Source organism: Talpa europaea, assembly GCF_964194135.1.
Source record: "Talpa europaea genome assembly, chromosome: 3".
Classification (NCBI taxonomy): domain Eukaryota; kingdom Metazoa; phylum Chordata; class Mammalia; order Eulipotyphla; family Talpidae; genus Talpa; species Talpa europaea.
The window spans coordinates 79,876,792-79,896,770 of NC_140069.1; the positions used below are offsets into that span (position 1 = coordinate 79,876,792).

A 19,979-nucleotide genomic window follows, 5' to 3' on the forward strand; every position below is an offset into this window, starting at 1 on the left:
TTCATACTAGAATGCTCATTTTTTTTATTGCTAATTATTGTAATTAAGTGGAATTTTAAAAAATGAGAATCAGATTATATGTCAGCTGTTCCTCTTAGAGACCTTTTAAACTTGTTCCCATTTTCAAAACCAATTTATTAAACGTCTTCAGAAGTTTTCAAATAGCAGAGATTTATACACAAATGTAAATTATAGTGCATTTGAAAAATGAAATATGTCAGTATCAGTTTTTTATTATTTGAAAGAATATTCTGTTGCTATCTTTAAAGAGTCCTAGAGATTACTTGTAATATTAGGGTTTATATTAAATGACACAGTGCACATAAGATCTCCATAGGAAACTGTAAAAAGAACATGTCTTTTAGATTTGTTCCTGGTCATAGGCAGGATTGTTTAATCTCTAAAAATTGATTGACTAGAAATTGGAAAATAATTTTCATATTCTTAGGGATTTGTTTACATGTATGTTTTCTCTTGAAGTGCAAGTATGACTTTTGTTGGATTTGCCTAGAAGAATGGAAAAAACATAGTTCTTCCACAGGAGGTTATTATAGATGTACTCGCTATGAAGTTATTCAACATGTGGAGGAACAATCCAAGGAAATGACTGTGGAGGTAAAAATGTTTAAACCAAAACCTCTGACTAAGCCATTTAATCCATTAGGAGAATTTTGCATTTCTTTTTTTGTCTTTATTGCAATGAGGTATTAAGTTGAATATACCTTAGGGTAACTTTTAATTTAAACAAAATAGCTATATAAACTTGAGAACTTATACTAAGAAATATTTATTATATTGGTTACGATGAAAAAAGTCTTGTGTGTTCAGCTTGTCTGTCATAGCTTAAAAACAATTTCAGCATAATATCAACAATACAGTATTATGATATAACATAAAGTAATTGTCTTAGTCTGCTGACTACCATGGACTGAGTGAAAACACTGAAGATCTGATAGTTATAGGGCTTGAGAGGCATCTTTGCCTTAGATCTGGGATTGTGGATTCAGTGGTTTGTCACAGAGAAGACAAACGTAAGACTGTTCTAAGAGACTTTACAATATACTGGTTATTTTCTCTCAATAAAATAATCAACAAATCAATATGCATTGCTACCTATTAATAACAGTTAAGGGAAAAAACAATTTTAATATCTTGTAGTTGCATTTATAAGCACCATTTATGGACTTTTGTTTTTTTTCCATTTGTTTGTTTTTAATAAATGTCTTTCACTAAGGGAAATATGCATTACACGTTATACATTAAAATAGGAGCTAAGTAACTTCGTATTAGGTTCAGCTAATCTCACCTCTTGACAGTGAAGTCATTAGACAGACTAGTTGGACTTTTGTTTTATAGGCCGAGAAGAAACATAAACGATTTCAGGAACTTGACAGATTTATGCACTATTACACAAGATTTAAGAACCACGAGCATAGCTATGAGGTATGTCTCAAATCATTTCAAATGAGCTGAATCAAATTGTTATGAATAAGAGAATGATTTAAATTATTTATTTCTATTCCTTTAGCTAGAACAACGCCTTCTTAAAACAGCCAAAGAAAAGATGGAGCAATTGAGTAGAGCTCTGAAAGAAAGTAAGTTACAAGTGTTATATGGAATATATACTGTAAAGTAGCTCTACATGCTTAAGTCACTTCAATGGTGGTGAAGTCAAGGCCCTTAAATGAATCTCCACTAACTGAATTCTCTGAAGTGTAGAGTGCAGCTAGCATTTATCCCCCTTATTAGATTTTCAGCCTGACTTACCTTATCTGCTCCTCTGAAATGTCTCAGAAATGCAGTCTGTGCTGTTAGCAGGTGAACTCACTTTGTGGTATTGCTTACTCTGTCTCACTACTAGTGTTCTACAATGTTGGAAAAAGTGGGTGGACACTAAAAGGCATCCTGACCTATAGTCAAAAGAGCAAGATGCACTTGATACCAGTTATTGTGTGACAGAATTTCCAAAGATTCTTGAGAAAATTGAACAGAGTGCCTAATGAAATGGAAGTTCAGTTTGGGGAGAAATACCTCACTGATATATAGTGGACATTTGAGTCAAAAAGCAGAGCCATGACAGAAAACTAACTTCTGGATCCTAAATTTGAAGTCTGGAAAAAGCAATCCTAAAATGGATTGAGCATTGGTTAGGTCTTTATAATATCTTACAGTGATCAGACAGAATACAGGTTCTCGTATACTTGTTTTAAAAAGATACATTTTAAAAATAATCATAGCAGATATATATGAAATAGTTTTAAAGCCAAAAAGTGCATTCAGTTATACTTGTATTTGCTCCAGTTTATAAAAATAATGAGTACTAACACCCCTTTCATTAGGATAATTCCTTAATGAAGACAGTTACCTAAATTATATAAAGTGGGGGGAAGATTGTCAGTAGCAGTTTCATCTCCTTGTTATTACTTTTTACACTTTATTAATGATATAATGGTTTCAAAACTATACCAAACTCTTGATTATTGTCCAGTAAAAATTGAAAGGAAAATACCCTCATCAGTCTAGTTTTTCAGCAGGAATTTTTGTTTCTTTCAAGACTGATGTATTCCTAATGCTTAGAACAATTCTTGACAAATAATAAATAATAAATGTTTATAGATTTGATTACTGTTCCCATCCAACATTCTGGAGGTTCTAGACAGCATAGTAAATATATGGAGAAATATTAAAAGATACAAGGATTGGAAAAGAAGAAAAGAAGATGCAAAACTTTAGATACTTCTCAAACACATAATGAAGAGGGGCAGTGTTTGGTTTGTGTTTCTTTGTATCTTCTTACTTCAAATAGCTTTCACTAGGGTAGGTATATTGTTTTGGTATGTTTATCAGTGTATGTACATACATATAATTTCCTCTAAGGAAATGCAGAATAATGTTATTTTCAAAAGTACTTACCAACTTAGATTCTACTGCTTAATTTCTCATTACTGGCAATTAAGGAAAAGACTAGAATGTTGTGAGAAAGAGCACTCTCAGATGCTAAGGCAATTTCTTCTTACCTCTTTTTTATTCTTCCTCCTTTTCTCTCTCTCCCTGAAGTTTTTTATCTACTACCATTAATTATCCAGTTGCCCCCCCATGTTATATCATCTTCCTTACAATATTGGTTCTTAAGAGGCATAATTACAATTAAGTCTTTTTTTTTTTTTAAACAAGCATTCTAGCAAGGCTTTTGTTCTAATTCCTAATCAACAAATTTCTATCTGGGATAAGCTGAAAAGCAGGAAAGCTTTCAGTTGACCTAAAGCGAGATTTGTTTTTACAACAGAGTAAGAACCCAATATGAGTATATGCATTCCTTCTGACCATCATCAGTATATGCCCGGGTTCCTACAGTGTGTGCTTCATTTCTAGATACATATTTGTCACACATGAATAGTTTTTGATCTCATTCAAATGAATACTATCATACAGTTTCAAACAGTTTCTTCTTAAGGAGTCCTTATTCTTTTTTTTCCTTTTTAAGAAAACTTAGTTTATTTTATAAAAACATATTTGCCACACACAAAAAAATTCACTGTGCCTTATTTGCTTTATAGCTGAAGGAGGCTGTCCAGATACCACTTTCATTGAAGATGCAGTTCTCGTGCTCTTAAAAACTCGACGCATTCTCAAGTGTTCTTATCCATATGGATTTTTCTTAGAACCTAAAAGCACAAAGAAAGAAATCTTTGAACTCATGCAAGTAAGATGTCTTTTTTTAAATTAAACTTAAGTATAGTTATTATGAGAAATAGATCTCAACTTTTTCAGCCACTTAGCTAAGTTCTGTCTAAATTGGGTATGATTAGTAAACAATTTTGTTTTCATTATTCAGGTGTTTTTAAAGAAGGAGAAGTTACCAGTAATAAAGTGAAGTTCTCTTTATGTTTAAATTTGTCACTGTACAGATCTGAATTAGTTCATCTATGCAAATATTTCCTACTGCATTTATTTGTTTTAAACTGGTTGAACTTCGGGCTTCCCCGGTGGCACAGCGGTTGAGCGCTGGGTTGCGAAGCTGCCCGCAGCCTCTGCAGCGCCGGTTCGATCCCCGGCTGCTCCCCGGCCACCAGAGGAGGGTCCCACATGGCGCGCAGACCTCTCCTGCCACCCACTGCTCCCCTCAGCAGTGTACTTCGGTCCTTCTGCCTGCTCTGCTCCCCGCTCTGGCTCTGGTGAATTCTCTCACCCTCCCGCGCTTCTGACTGTACCCAGTGCTTGTATAAATAAATAAATAAATACATCTTTAAAAAAAAAAAAATAAAAAAAATAAACTGGTTGAACTTCAAGTCTAGCCTAATTCTGATTATATAATGAGGAATTTTATCTTCAAAAATAAAATAAACTGCGTTACTTACTAGATGTGAAAGTTGCTATTTACCGGTTTATCTTAAAAGTACAGCTTAAAAAATTACAGCATTTGAAGAACAGAAACACCTAAGCCAACTGATGTCATTATAGTCAACCTGCTTACTACCTTACGTATTGCTCTTTTTCTTGAACCCACCAAAAGTTGTTCTCTTGCTAGTGTTCATTTCATCCCTGTGAACTGTTCTCTACTACTTTATATCCAGCATTTCTTTTGAGGATCTAATACTCATACTCACATGAAGTCTTCCACACCTAATCCCAAATCACAAAGCTCTGGCCTTCCCTCAAATTCCCTTATGATTTATAGTCTACATCACATAGTCAAGTATTTTTGCATGTACAACACCTTGAAATTTGTGGGGGGGGGGGTTTCACAGTTACAAGTCCCAGTTTATTCACTACTTCTTTGTAAAACAACCCAACTATATTGCTAACAAATCTGTTATCGATGAGTACTGTTTCCCTGAATTGGAGTTCACATGATTCTTCTATTTCTTTCCTAATCTGGAAAACAATGTGAAAAATACTGAATTTCTTAAATAGGAAATTATTTCAAAATTTGGAATAATTTCTGACATCAAGAGAATTAGATTTAACTGAGAAACCAGAAAGACACTTGATTTGCTGTTGACTGATTAATCCACTCAGCCTGTAACCTCTTTTTTCTCCCTCTTCTTACTATAGACAGACCTAGAAATGGTCACTGAGGATCTTGCCCAAAAAGTCAATAGGCCTTATCTTCGCACACCCCGTCACAAGATCATTAAGGCAGCATGCCTTGTACAACAGAAGAGGCAAGAATTTCTGGCATCTGTGGCTAGGGGAGTTGCTCCTGCAGACTCACCAGAAGCTCCAAGGCGCAGGTAAAAAAAGATGCAGCTGTGGAAATCATCCTAGCTCCAGCCACAAAAAAGGTTTATTTTTTATAGAACTAGTGTACATATTTCTGGATGTTACATTTATGAAAGATATGGGTAACTCATAAAAAAGTATGTTAACTTTATTTTGGTGATTTTTTTTTTCCCCAGTACTTTTTCTTACTGTTTCTCTGATATTTTGTAATTTCTCAGTAAATTGTTAATTTCACACTTCAGTGAATTTATAAATCAAAGTATTCTAATGTATCATTTCAAGTATGTAGTATAGTCGTAAATGTCTTATAATGTAGAATTTGGAAGCTTTGCCAGCTTGTTATAGTGATACTCATGTTTTTGTGGTAGGAGATTGTACAGACTTTAGAAAACTGATATTAGTGAAGTTTTCAGTGACCCACATTCATCTATTAAATTCAAAAACAGTTGAGTTTGGGTTGTTTATTTCAGGTACTTATACCACTTGTGCCATTATGTATTTACTTAATCATAATAACTATGGTTATTAGAAATTCCTTTTACCCTGTTTTTACATAAACATTTATGAAGTTGGAAGCAATCATGAAAAACTGTTATAACATTTTGATTTTTATTTTTTCACCAACATAACACAATTTAGAATTTGAAAGAAATAATAAAAGTATTTTTTAAGTAGTTGATCTACTGTGGTTAAGCAAGTTCCAAGCAAAGGAATTAAAAGAAATGTTCAAAGGGCAAGGGTCTGATTGTTTGTACTTTGTAGTATTGATAATAAATCAAATGGTATGTCTAATTTCTTTGTAGCTTTGCTGGTGGAACATGGGATTGGGAATATTTAGGATTTGCATCACCTGAGGTAATTGTTTTGTGGAGGTTTTGTTTTGTTTTTTCTTTATATTTTTCCTTATTGAAATCCTGCTTGCATTTGCATCCTCATTTATTCTAAATCTTACTGAGATTGTCAGCAATGTATCTTTCTTTTTATAGTAAAAATGCCTCAGCAGAGCCTGCATTTAGCTATTTATGGTATTGAATTTTCATTTCAAATGCATTCTACTTTTATTAAATGTGGTCAGAATTAAGACAAGTATATAGCATATATTTTTGAAAAATATCTTCAGATTGGTTAACAGAGATACAAATTTTGTTTATTAAAAGTGTACTTCTGGTTATAATATTGTCCCAATCTCAATCTGTTGAAAACATAAATGGACAGCCTACTTTTCTAAAGTACTAGAGCAACCTTAGGCAATTGTCTGTCAATTGTTAAGGTGGACACTTGACACTAATAATATTTATACAGAAAGAATTGCTTTGCTTAGTTGCTTTCTGCTTCTCTTTAAGATTTTCACACTCGTTTCTTTTTTTGTTGTTATTGTTAACCATTTTGAAATACTGAAGGTCTAACATACTACCACCGCAAATAGCAGTAGCTGCAAGTAAAAATAAAACAGTGAAAATCTTAATCACATTGCCAGTTCCTAAGATTTAAATTGCCACTGTCACAGTTGAGTCTGGTTTTAAATGGTTTTAGCAATTCTCTCTACTTCTGGCTCTCCTTCCTAGCTCTTTATAAAACATTATACCATCCAGTGCTTTTATTATGATAATCTTTTAGCTTAATTCTTGGAAGGGTGTGGGACAAACAATGAAACTTCCGTTTATCACTTATAACCCATCTGTTATTAGGAACTGAAAGATAGTGAAATTGACTATTGCCCAGAAATGACTGTGGCTTATTTAAATCAGATATTTTCTCATTTCAGCTTCTGAGGATACTTGCAATCACCTTTTATATTAGTAAATTTTATCCAAGAAAATATGGACTTGGAAAATTAATTTGTACTTAGAGTTCTGATGTGAAAATTTTAAGTTCAGTTAAATTCCAAAAAAAAAAAAAAAAATCACATTTTTAAGTTTTATTGTAAAACAAATTAGGAACCTTTTCCTTACCAGATCCTCTACTTATTAATTCCTTGTCATAATTACAACTTTGGGGATATTGTGGAAAGTTGCCTCCTGAAAGGAAGAATAAACAAACTTCAATTATCAAAAGCAGAGTACTAGAGACTTAAGTATTTTAAACTAAAAACTCATTTCAGCAAAAGTAAATCTTTTACCATGGTATTCACAATTATTTATGCATCATCTTGCAACTTTGGGCTCTGGCAGTAACTTTCAGAACCCTCAAATATTGCCCCTGCATATTAAGCACTTGTTAATATGACTGACACAGATTCATTCTGTAAAAAAAAAAGTAGGAAGACTTGCATTTCCCACATGAATATTATCGAGCTCTTAATCTCCAGAGATTGATATTTCTGAGGTTATAAATAGTATTCCCTTCTTAAATTTATTTTTACGAGTTAATAAATTTTAGAAGACTTATGTAACTTGCTTTTACTTTTCTTTAAAATCTTTTGCTCATTGAAACACCAAGCTTTTGTTTAAATCTTGATGCAACTCTAAAAATTACCACACAATGTGAAACTTTAAAATTCTTCATGTTTGTGATTATCAAGTAACTGTCCATGTTATATCTTTAAAAATTAGCTATTGGCCTTCATATAGACTGAGAAAAAAATATTATCAAGCTCCAATAGACATCTTGGTTGGATTTGTATTTTTGTCAGTAAATTCTGTCTTACTCTTTAAAGTAAATTGATTGAATCAATCAGTGACAAGCTTAAGTATTTATTTTTGTACCACTTTAAAGGCAGTAGAACCCAGAGGAAAATATGAATTGTCTAAAAGTCTGAAGGATACCTGAAAGATGTTGCTCTGAAACTGACTTTAGGTTATATTCTTCCTTAGTTTCTCATCAATAAAATATAGTTGGGGGCATCTATTCTATGGAAGTTCTACGAGTATTAAATAATCTCTTTTAGTTTTTGACAAAATTGTTTCTCAATGATAGTGAATGGTGTTATTAAAACAAACCAGAAAAGGCTCCTCCCTTGTAAGTCCTAAAACTCCAAGATTTTCACTGTAGCCTTAACACTCAAATTTGAATTTAGCCTTTTCGTATGCTTATTTGAAGATCTTAGGAGTCCTTGGAAATTTTCAGATACTTTCATTTTTTAAAAGTCTGTTGCATTGTGAGAATGCCATTTGAATATTCTATCAGAATAATTATATATATAATTAGTGTCTTTTACAGTTATTTTTAAACCATTTAGTTTTCTTAAATTGGAAATATGTGTATTCTATGGGTAGTAATAGTTTATTTAATTCAGAATAACTTTTTACCATCATCAAGTATTCAAAATAAATCAGTAAGTATAAATCCTGATACCATTTTCATCTAAAAAATGTGGTAGTCTTTTAATAATCCAATGAGCCATGATAACACATAATAGTCATCCAGTTTTGGATCATGGGCTTCCAGAAAAAGAAGAAATGTTATTAGCAGGACATTTAAATATCTAAATTATCTCACTAGGCAGATCTTTTATTTATTGGTATCTAACCTGATGATATGTCACCTACCTCTTCTGAGTCCAGCTGCTTTCATAGATGGAAGAGTTGAAATCAATTTAATCAGAGTAGTAGGATGTAAAAGTTTTATTTGTGATGTAAAATATGTCTTTGTTTATTCCAATATTTTCATAGTATAAGCATATTGAATATTCTAGAATAACCTGGGTAATTAAAAACTTGTGTGTCTTAGGATTTATCACTAAAGGATTCTACAATGCTTTCAAAACTTGCTTTTTTTATGCTGATCATGCACACTGAACTTTTTATAAGTCTGTTTCTCACTAAAATCTGGAAAAGCACTTTTTTCCCAGGTAGTATCAGGTAGTACCAGATTTTGTCTCAGGTAATAGAAAAACCACTTTAAACTGTTATCACAAATGTAAAATAGACTCTGGGACATCTACAAAATGTGTTCTTCTTATATACTAAACAAAAAGTACTTCTTCCTGCCTATGTTGTAGATAATCCTACATATTAGCTAATAAAGGAGGGAAGCCAAGTTCCATCTCATTTTAAAGATACTGTCACATTTTTCTTTTAATCATTTGACTTGTGAGTATGGCATGTAGTAGTACCAAAGAGTACAAAACCGAACAATCTGTCAAGTATTTAACAGTTTGTGCTTTTCTTTTTCTTTCCTTTTTCTTTCTGTTATGTATGTTACTTTTGAAAAACCAAACATCCACAGAAAGCCCTATCACTGTGCCACTAGTTGTAATACTAAATAACAAGACCCAGGCATATAAAATAAGACTCAGTAATGGTCTAGCATTGGAGTTTGCAAGTATTCCCAATTTATCCAGGCAATTGTAATGACTTTTAATTTTTTCTTTATCTGTTTTACGTTTTCCATTTTCTTGGCATGGCAAACCTGAAGTTTCTTCTTCTAAAGCCAAGTGATTTTATAATATTTACATAAAATCACACATTTTTTTTCCTGGAAAAAAAAGTATGTAGTTTGTTCTGTTGGCATTTAAAAATTGCATGCTCCTTCTGTATTTTATAACCTTTGGTTTATGCAGGAATATGCTGAATTTCAGTATCGAAGGAGGCACAGACAACAACGCCGTCGAGGAGATATGCACAGTTTGCTCAGTAATCCTCCAGACCCTGATGAACCAAGTGAAAGCACTTTAGGTAAGCTCTTCAGTTGGGTAACTTTTATTCTAGTTCTCTTGAATTTGTTCTTAAAACTGGTTAATCTAAATGTTTTTGAAAGAGTTCGTAATTTAGGTAACCAATTAGAGGCTTCAAATGTAATAATGTACAGAAAATCAGAGAGGAGAAGAACACGGGCTGTGTAGTCAGACCTGGGTTCATGAGCCCGTCTCTGCTGAGTATCAGCATGAAACTTTAGTCATTTAACCTTTTCAAAATTCAGTCTCCTCATTTTAAAGAAACAATAATGACAATGTCACTTTGTGTCATTGTAGTGAACATTAAATGAGATAAACTATGTAAAATACTTAAACACCATAAGATCTAGTAAATACTCATTAAATTGTAGTTAATGACTACTGTTATTGTAGTCATGGAAAATTTTTCTCCTACCCTCAATTCTCCTATAAACATTCTTTAAAAAAGATCATTTCTGGTATTAAAGATAAATTTCTTTTTTTAAAAAAAAAAATTGTTTATTTATTTATTTATACAAGCACTGGGTACAGTCAGAAGCGCGGGAGGGTGAGAGAATTCACCACAGCCAGAGCAGGGAACAGAACAGGCAGGCTGATGAAATACACTGGTGAGGGGAGCAGCTGGCGCGGCAGGAGAGGTCTGCGCACCATGTGAGACCCTCGCCGGTGGCCGGGGATCGAACCAGCGCTGCAGAGGCTGCAGGCAGCTTCGCAGCCCAGCGCTCAACCGCTGCGCCACGAGGGGAGGCCCTAGAGATAAATTTCTTAATTATCAATCTTTAAATGTTAATTATTATTTAAAAATCTTCAAATTACAGTGTCAGCACATCATCTTTAATAAATCTGAACAATAGAGCAAAGAATTGCTCTTTGGTTTATTGTAATTCCCAAACTCAGGCTTAAGAACTCTGAAAACTGGGCCTTCCCGGTGGCGCAGCGGTTGAGCGCTGGGCTGCGAAGCTGCCCACAGCCTCTGCAGCGCCAGTTCGATCTGGGGCCCACATGGCGCGCAGACCTCTCCTGCTGCCCGCTGCTCCCCTCAGCAGTGTACCTCAGTTCTTCTGTCTGTTCTGCTCCCCGCTCTGGCTCTGGTGAATTCTCTCACCCTCCCGCGCTTCTGACTGTACCCAGTGCTTGTATAAATAAATAAATAAATATTTAAAATTAAAAAATGATAATTTAAAAAAAAAGAACTCTGAAAACTGAAACACTTGTTATTCCCTAATTAAAACAAAAAAAGAGGAATGGATGGTAGCATTTCCACTTATGAATAGTACAAGCGGAAACGTAAACCACTTGGGCATTAATACTAAGGAAGTGAAGGTACTGAGAGCAGGAGCAATGGGAAAGCGGAAAAGGACAAGGGGATGTGAGGGATAGAGGGATAAATAAAAGCTACAGTTTAAATAAAGTAAAAGTTAAAAAAAAATTTGAAGGATAGCAAATGCCAAAAAAAAAGTTCTCCATTAATTGGAATGTGAATTCATGCATTTTACTTCTTGCCGTTATCATATATTAAACACAATAAAAATAACTGTTTTTCTTTATTATTGGCAAATGCTATTACTCCACATGTTTACATGTGAAGGAATTTCCACAAGTCAAGTTGCTTTCTTACTGTCGTTCCCTTTCTCGAATTGACGAACACTTGCTAATTCTCTCTTTAAAAAAAGTAAAGCAAAATCATGGATTTTAAATAATAGTATTAGATATATATCGTTGCTTATGGTAAAACAAGTATGGATGAGAAATCTCTGAACGGTTAAGTAAGTGTATGAACATTGGTTTTCACTATTACTGAAAGAAAAATCACCAATTTAAATAAAAAGATGTCTGAAATCTTTTATGTCCAAATTGTCCATTACCACTTGCTTTGAAACAGATATTCCAGATGGTGGCAGCAGCCGCAGACCTGGCACCTCTGTGGTAAGTTCTGCGTCTATGAGCGTGCTGCACAGCTCTTCGCTGCGCGACTTCACTCCTGCCAGTCGCTCTGAGAACCAGGACTCTCTTCAGGTAGCCTTCCTGGGCAACCTCAATGCCCTGCTTTTCTTTCACTCTTTTGGTTAGTTTCCTATTTTCACTTTTATTATTTTCCTTTTTCTTCTGTTCTAATATCATTCAGAGATGTACTACAGGGAACAATTTTTGTATTTAAGTTTTCTCTTAAGCATAGGAAAGGAGAAAATTGAAAAAAGGTTTGAGTAGATAACAGTCTATAAATAGAGATAATATTTGTTCAGTAAAAGAGTACTGGTAAGCTTTATTGGGTGAAATCATTTTCTTTTTGATTTTTAAAGTGATTTACCTTCTGTTGCTTCAGGCTCTAAGTTCCTTGGATGAGGATGACCCCAATATACTTCTTGCAATACAGTTATCCCTGCAAGAATCTGGGCTGGCTATGGATGAGGAAAATAGAGACTTCTTCAGTAATGAAGCATCCTTAGGAGCAATTGGCACATCTTTACCTTCCAGACTGGACTCAGTCCCTAGGAACACAGATAGCCCTCGGGCTGCAATGAGCAGCTCTGAGCTGTTGGAACTTGGTGACAGCCTCATGAGACTAGGAGCAGAAAATGACCCATTTTCAACTGACACACTGAGTTCACACCCTCTCAGTGAGGCAAGAAGTGAATTCTTTCCCTCTTCAAGTGACCCTGACTCAGCTGACCAGGACACCAACATCAGTGACAATCTTCTTGGCAATATCATGGCTTGGTTTCATGACATGAATCCTCAGAGCATTGCCCTGATTCCTCCAGCAACTACAGAATTCACTGCAGATTCCCAGCCCCTCTGTGTCAAAGATGGGTCAGAAAGTATGAGGGATATAGAACTGGTACCCCCAGAAGAAGATTCAGTGTTCGAAGATGCTCTTGTCAGTGAAGGTAGAGGAACCCAAATAGAAGAGGAAAATCCTTTGGAAGAGAATATTCTGACTGGGGAAGCAGTATCTCAAGCTGGTGACGGTGATAATGAGGCAGCCAACAAGGGGGATAGTTCAGATGTTTCAAGTCAACCACCTCAAACCTCAAGTGACTGGCTTGAACAAGTACATTTAGTGTGATCTGCACACCTCTGGGCTCTAAGTGAATCACAGGTACAGCTGGTATGCTAGTGGAGTATGCATTATAGAGACTAAGTCTACCTAATTCCAACTCAATTATAAACCACTGACGTTAGGATTGAATATGAAGGAGTTCCCTTGATTGGTAGCTTCATTTTTTAATTTTAATTTTACCAGGATTTTTTTTATATTTAATTGGATAGCTTTTCCACTTTTTGCTGACAAAAACAAGAATGGGAGAGTGAGAAAGAAGCAAATGGAATAAATAGGTTAGAGTCTACATTGAACAAAAATGCAGTCTTCTTTTCCTAAGGTCTGTGATACTTTAAATTAGACATTTAAATTAAAGGCTTACTCCCTAATCCTTCGGTGGCTTTTTCCTTTAAAAAAAAAGTTTTCTTCATTTTAGAAGTATTTTGGGTAGATCTCATGGCATTCCCTCAATCTTTTTGTGCCCTTCCATAACTTTGGTCCTTTTTGTCTGAGCTTCGTGAATTGAGGTATCAAGGCTTCTCTTCAGTAGCTACATCTACCACAGTGTAATTAGTTTTAATTTTCACATGAATCAAAGATTTCTCTTCATGTCTATTTACAGTCCACTTGTGCCAAACTCTGACTCGTGTGCTAAGAAGGCGTTTAGGTGTGTGGTGTCCTAGACGGTTCCAGAGAAGTTTCAGCATTCTTGGGAGTAAAAGGTGCCACTTTGTAACAGATATTTCAGAATTTAATGGGCTTTTGTTGCCATGGAGACTGCATTTAAATAAATGTAGCCTGTAGCTTAAGTTAACTAAACCTAATGCTGCTGTTAAAAACAGTTTATTTTAATATTAAAATACAGTTGATTAGCAACAGCGGTGCTGTATTTTAAGAGACACTTTATTGGAAGTGCAATCATAGTTCTTTGTTTTCACAATTTTACAGTGCATTCTAATTACTAATGGGTGCAATTACTTTTAATGGTAAGTGTTTTATAAAATAGAAAAAAGTGGAGTTTTCATGAGTATAGTAAATCCCACAATTATTAAAAATTAAACATCCTGCGCAACATGTTACCGTGCCTTTGCCTAACCTAAATGGATAGTTGCCAGTTTAATAAGTGAGTAATTCAAATATCAATGTCTCTTCTGAAGTAACTATGCTATGAATTGCAAAGACCTCCATAAAACCACCCATGGCCTTGCCTTTACAGTAAATATAACAACTAAATGTTCAATCAGTTTGCCTAAATAGCAAATGCTGACATGTGTTTGTTCTATTGCACAATACTCATTTGCTATGTGATTACTGTTTAGTGTTGAAAAAAATCAACTTCCTAGTTATCAGTGTCTTACTGTGAAGAAAATACTGGTCTTAGTTGTAATTAAGATGCAATGGTACAGTGTGTAATTAAAACTAAAGTAAATTGTTGGAATGGCTGTTTTACTTACATATGATCAAAACTAGCATAACATAAGCAAAATAGATACGCAACACTTCATTTAATGTTTTGCCAGATTCTTACCAGAAATCCTCAGATACCAAAATTTCACTACTGAGTTTGTACAGGCAAGTCCTGGCTGGATAAAAGGTTATATTAATATTGCAATCCAGGTGAGCTGTGATTATGTTTTTTTATTACTTTTTTTTTTTTCCCAAACCCTGCTTTTGAAAAATTCTTGTACTTCAAATTCATATGGCTCGGAAATTATATTAGAGTATGTAATATTCCCAAGGTCCCTGTAGGATAAACTATGTGAGAATTGTTCCTATGCTATGGATAGCAAAGGTCCATAATAGTTTTTGTTTCCCCAGTTACCAGAAACATAGATATCAATCCCTATTAACATTAATTGGGGAAAATATTAACTTTATCTGCAGTGTATTACTGTATATTAAACTGAAATGGTCCATTAAAGGATTTTTTTACAAATTTATTTTGGATTAAAAATATCAACACAAATCAGTTTTTAGACCCAGTTGTAATTTTTCAATAGAAGAGTCTTTGTATCACATTGAGGTGTCTTGCAAAGCTGCAATAAGGTGAGAAAGAGCGCTGTGTGGAGACTGTACGTGGTGGGTTCTGGTTCCTTACACCTTGTGCAGTACCCTTTGTTTCTGTGCTGTTCTTTCCTGAGCATGAAAAATGATCATTATCCAGTTTGTATTTCCTTGGTACATATTTTAAAAACACAGTCATTGACTTTACAATTCAGAAATAAAGTTTGGCAAAGCCTATTTTGTAAACAAGTTAATTTTATAATGTAAAAAAAAAAAATTACTCTAACCTTGACTTGTTATTTGCACTTTCATAGTCTATACTTGATACATTCCCACTTTATATACAGTAGGATTCTACAACATGTAGATGTTCGGCCAAATGAATGCTGTTAATAATATGTAAAATTCTTTGATTAAACATTTATTACTTAAACTACTTCACTTTGTCTCGTTACATTATAGACTTTGTTTTAACAAGTCAGGAAGTTGATTTTCTTCAAATTAAATTCCCTCCAATATGATCAGATTAGTTTGGTCCTTACATGTAGTTGATTAGTGCCTAGTATTTTTTTACACTAGCCCACTTACTACACATTTTCAGCTATAAAGTTAAACCCCAAGAAACTGTATGACCATGTGTTAAAATATGGTGACTTCAGTGCTCATTTTCTTTTCACCATTGTAGCTTTCAGGAGAAAATTGCTAGGATTTTTCTTTGAAATTTCTAATAGAACAACAGAAAAAGAGTTTTAAGATACTTGGTGAAATTGCTTAAGACAGGGTTTTTTTTTTTTTTTTAAATACCATATGAAGAGAAATGCCTCCTTCCCCATCATTTTATTATTATTTCCTTTCTAAGTGGCATCTTAACTTCATTGTACATACCTAAGTTCCAGGCCACCAGCTTCATGTTCTGCCAGTGACAACCACTTAAAGTCTTGTTATATTACTGCCTTCCATTTTGTGGACTGAAGCTTAAATACCAATGTCTACATGCTAAATTATTCTTTAAATGTGGTTTAAAGAACCAGTGGGTATAACAAACACTGTGGTATTAGGAGGAGCAGGAGAGAAAGGGACAAAAGGATAAGGGATGTTGGTAGAGAAGAAAGATTCATTAAAAACTGTGAGGAATATAAAAAAATAAAAATTAGCAATTCAGCAATTGATATTGTCAGGATGAATTTCTAATATTATAAAAAGTAGATATTTTTAAATAAGTACTAAATTGTTTAAAATATGTACAGTAAGGCCTCCCCAGTGTTGCAGCGGGTTAAGCGCAGCGCTGTGAAGCTGTCCTCAGCCTCTGTGGCACCGGTTCGATTCCCGGCCAGGCAGGGAGAAACCCACATGGCACAGTAGACCTCTCCTATCTCGCCCACTGTTCCCCTCAGCAGTGTTCTTAGTCTGTCTGCCTGTTCTGCTCCCTCTCTGTCACTGGTGAATCCTCTCATTCTCCCAAGCCTCTGGCCTGTACCCCAGCTTTTGTATAAATAAATAAATCTTTTTCCTAAAAAAAAAAAAAGGAAGAAAATGAAATATTTTTTAAAAAAAGAGAAAAAATATGTACAGTTAGTACATGAGAGAAAATCAAAATACAATATAGAAAAGGATAATTGTTGGGCCAGACAGTACAGTTCTCTTGAGCCTCTTACGTATCTTCACATCTTGCTGGGTGTGCCGGGTGTGCCAAAACTTGACAACAGTTTTGCCAGGGCCATCTCTCAGGATTTATGTTGCTAGTAACCTGTGGACAAGGAGCAACCTTACCAAAAACACACTAGATTCTTCATACTCAGTGTTCTTCAGCTGCATCACAAACACTCTGCGTGCTTGCCATCATCCATCCATTGCTCCTATGGAACAAGGTGAGCTAACACAAATGCATCGATGTTAATTCTGTGTATTGTGCCAGGAGTGATGAAGTCCCTTGCCTCTGACCCACAAGTCTTAGGTTTTTTGTCAGCATCCATGAAACTGTGACAAGCTAACTTAATGGTTTGTAAGTAGGGAACAATTCCATTCAACAAGAAGAATGGAATACTTACAGAGACATGGTTTTCTGGAAGAAGGATGGTGGACCAGGTTTGAGAATGTAAGATATCCTGGCATCTACCTGGTAATGAATGCTGTCATCCAAGTGATAGACAAGGAGTAGGAGAGTAGAGATTTCCACTGTCCTACCTGTTACTCTACAGGAGTTGAACTAATGTTTAGAGGCTTAGAGATAAGAGGTAGAATACTACCTGCTGTCCAAATGGTGCCTTGGTTGTTGCAGACAGGCTGAGAAAGGAATATTTTCATTTAGGGTCAACAAATCCTGTGATCCTGTCAGAAAGCTGTGTGACTGAAATTGCTAGATCAAGGAATCCCCAAAACAAATATCAGCAGTATGACCCTTGCTTTTGATTGAGAGCTTTCAGTGCACCAAAAAATATTAGAAGTTCATAAGGTTGAACTACAAGCTGTCCCTGATCATATACAAAAGAGAATGCAGGGCCTCCCTGGTGGCGCAGGCTGTGAAGCTGTCCGCAGCCTCTGCAGTGCCAGTTCGATCCCCGTCAGCCTTGGAGAAACCCACATGGCAAGCGGACCTCTCCTGTCTCGCCCACTGCTCCCCTCAGCAGTGTATTTCGTCTGTCTGCCTGTTCTGGTCCCCACTCTGTCTCTGGTGAATCCTCTCACCCGCACATCTGGCCTGTGCCCCGCCTCTTGTATAAATAAAATAAATCTTTAAAAAAAAAAAAAGAGAGAGCATGCAAAGTCTTGCCTAAAAATACAGAGCAGGTCATTGTTATAACCCTAATTCCAGACTTAGCCAGCAATGAGGACAAAATGCTGGGTGTAGGAGTGACAGAAGACCCTAAAGACCACAGGGCAAAACATGGCCAAGTGCTGGGATTAAAAAGAAACTCCTGGGACCTGGTTTCCTGGATCCTAACACCCTGGGAGAGATAGCTATGCTAGTACTCAGAAATTGACTCTGGCTAAAGAAAAACGGCCAGCAATTAAGTTTTGTCTTCATGGTCTAGCCTCCTCTACCTCATGGAGTCCACCCCTGGGTTGGCTGATAAGGTGATCTGGTATCCATTGTCATCTGCTGTATAGCTCCTAACTTCAATATATTTTAGATTCCTCATTTGAGAACAAGGCATTCAGTAGCAGAAAAGGGAGTGTTGTCTGCGGGTGGCCCATAGTGTGTAATGTAGCTTTCAAGTCTGAATATCTACTGTAATTGATAGGTTATATGCCTCTACATCCATGTCTCATAATCTGTCAGTAGGAGTTCTCTATTCAGGGATGTCTTATGCAGAGAAATGATGGTGAGGATATAAATTTGTCCCCAACCTGCCTTCCTATCCCCTTTCCAGTGGTCCAACAGAAACAATAGAGGAACCCCAGAGGAGGAAAATGAAATCACTCCTTAAAGACTTAATGGTAGCAGAGTACTCGAGCCGTTTTCCTGCTCGACTTTGCCACCTACCTCACACAAACCCCAAGTACGTCCATTTTGGAGAAAGCCAAATATTAACCTATTACTATTGCAAGTGAATGCCTGACTCGTGGAGGCCTTCTGACTCACAGGTATGAAATCTTCACCTTGGGGTGGGGTGGGCCAGCTGGAATTGAAGAATTAACAAGGGCCCAAAAACCTTGCAAGTCAAATAGAAATGGTATATTTAAGAGTCTAGCTAGCTTGGCCATAGTGTAAATACCTCAATTTTATATGAAAAATTAGTAGCTGCCCCTCTGGGGGCTAATTTTTTCACAGTTCCACTGAGCAGTTCCTGGCTTAGAGGACATCTTAGTTCACAGAAGTCCTTGCACTCCTGGATATTTGTCATGGAGAAGTGAAAACGTATGTCTACTTAAAAACCCATAAAATTGTTCTAGCAGCTTTATTAGCACAAAAACTTGGATCCACCAAAATGGCCTGTAAATGGTGAATGGTTAACTGGTACATCTGCGCAATGGAATCCTAAGCTTAGGAATAGGAGAACAAACAATTGACACCTTCCAACAACTTGATTTGAAGGGCATCATGCTGAATTTAAAAAGCCAATCTCAAAATGTCTTCTGTGTGTTTCCATTTATAAAGCACTTTGGGGGGAAAAAATAGCAATGGAAACAAATTGGTAGTTCCCAGAATTTAGGGGCGGAGGGGGCAATGTGTGTCTGTGTGTGTGTGTGTGTGTGTCTATAAGAGGGTAGCGCAAGGGACAATTTGTGGTGATGGAATAGTCTATCTTACCTGCAGTGGTGGCTATATAAATCTGCACATGATAACAACCATATAGGACTATACATAAATATTATATACATATGTCAGTTCCCTGGTTTTGATATGTAAGGAATAACCATTGGAGGAACTGGAGAAAGTGTACATAAGGTCTGTCTGTTATCTTTGCACTTCCTGAGAATTTATATTCCAAATAAAAAGTTTTTTTTAAAAAGGCCGCATTTGGCATGTCAGTTGTGTTTGCTATCCTTCCTTTAGGGCAATAATCAATTAAATGTTATCTTAATACATTATAAACAGTCAATATTGCTGTCACCTGGGACCAATGAAGGTATTCATTTGTTTTGAGGACGGGTTTTTTAAATGTTTACTACTGTGTTTTTTTGTTTTTTTTTTTTACTGAGATAAAATGTATTTTTAATTTTTTTTTGACCCTAATAAGTCCTGGAATTTTATTCCCCTAATAAGTCCTGGAATTTGCTGAGTCAAATGTCTGCTGTCTTTCAAGTTGCCCTCAGACTCAAAAAGCAATTACTTCTACAAAGGGCAATTCCTGATAATAGATTAACCTAGTTACCCCCAACATAAGTTTGAGATGCCCAGTGTGGGAGAGAACTTTGCTGGAGAAAGAAAACACAAGAGTCTACAGAATTCAGATTAAAAACTATAATGCCCAAGGGGAAAAATGTTGGGAGTTTCATAAAACAAAGAAACAGACAAAACTGTACCAGTAAAAACACTCCTAGAATTCTGACTACAGAATTGAGGCCACCAGCGACAGGAAGAGGGTGTGGGTAGGAAAGTGGGGAAAGAGCCCAGTGGTCTATGGTAGAGGACTATGGATTCCTTGGGGGTGA

At 35.6% G+C, this 19,979-nt stretch overlaps 1 protein-coding gene across 2 annotated transcripts in view; it reads left to right on the forward strand.

The window, feature by feature from the left end:
• The window catches only part of ANKIB1 (ankyrin repeat and IBR domain containing 1), a gene marked incomplete at its 3' end in the record, with an annotated part of 85,280 nt that extends 72,375 nt beyond the window's left edge, over positions 1-12,905 (forward strand). The window contains exons 11-19 of one of the 2 annotated variants that reach the window (XM_084229562.1): positions 481-615; positions 1,357-1,443; positions 1,529-1,595; positions 3,558-3,703; positions 5,056-5,234; positions 6,027-6,078; positions 9,725-9,839; positions 11,721-11,854; positions 12,162-12,905. In XM_084229562.1, the coding sequence (XP_084085688.1) occupies positions 481-615; positions 1,357-1,443; positions 1,529-1,595; positions 3,558-3,703; positions 5,056-5,234; positions 6,027-6,078; positions 9,725-9,839; positions 11,721-11,854; positions 12,162-12,905 (1,659 nt within the window). The remainder of the gene's footprint in view (positions 1-480; positions 616-1,356; positions 1,444-1,528; positions 1,596-3,557; positions 3,704-5,055; positions 5,235-6,026; positions 6,079-9,724; positions 9,840-11,720; positions 11,855-12,161) is intronic. The other variant, XM_084229561.1, reaches the window with a different exon arrangement.
• Positions 12,906-19,979: the final 7,074 nt, after the last annotated feature.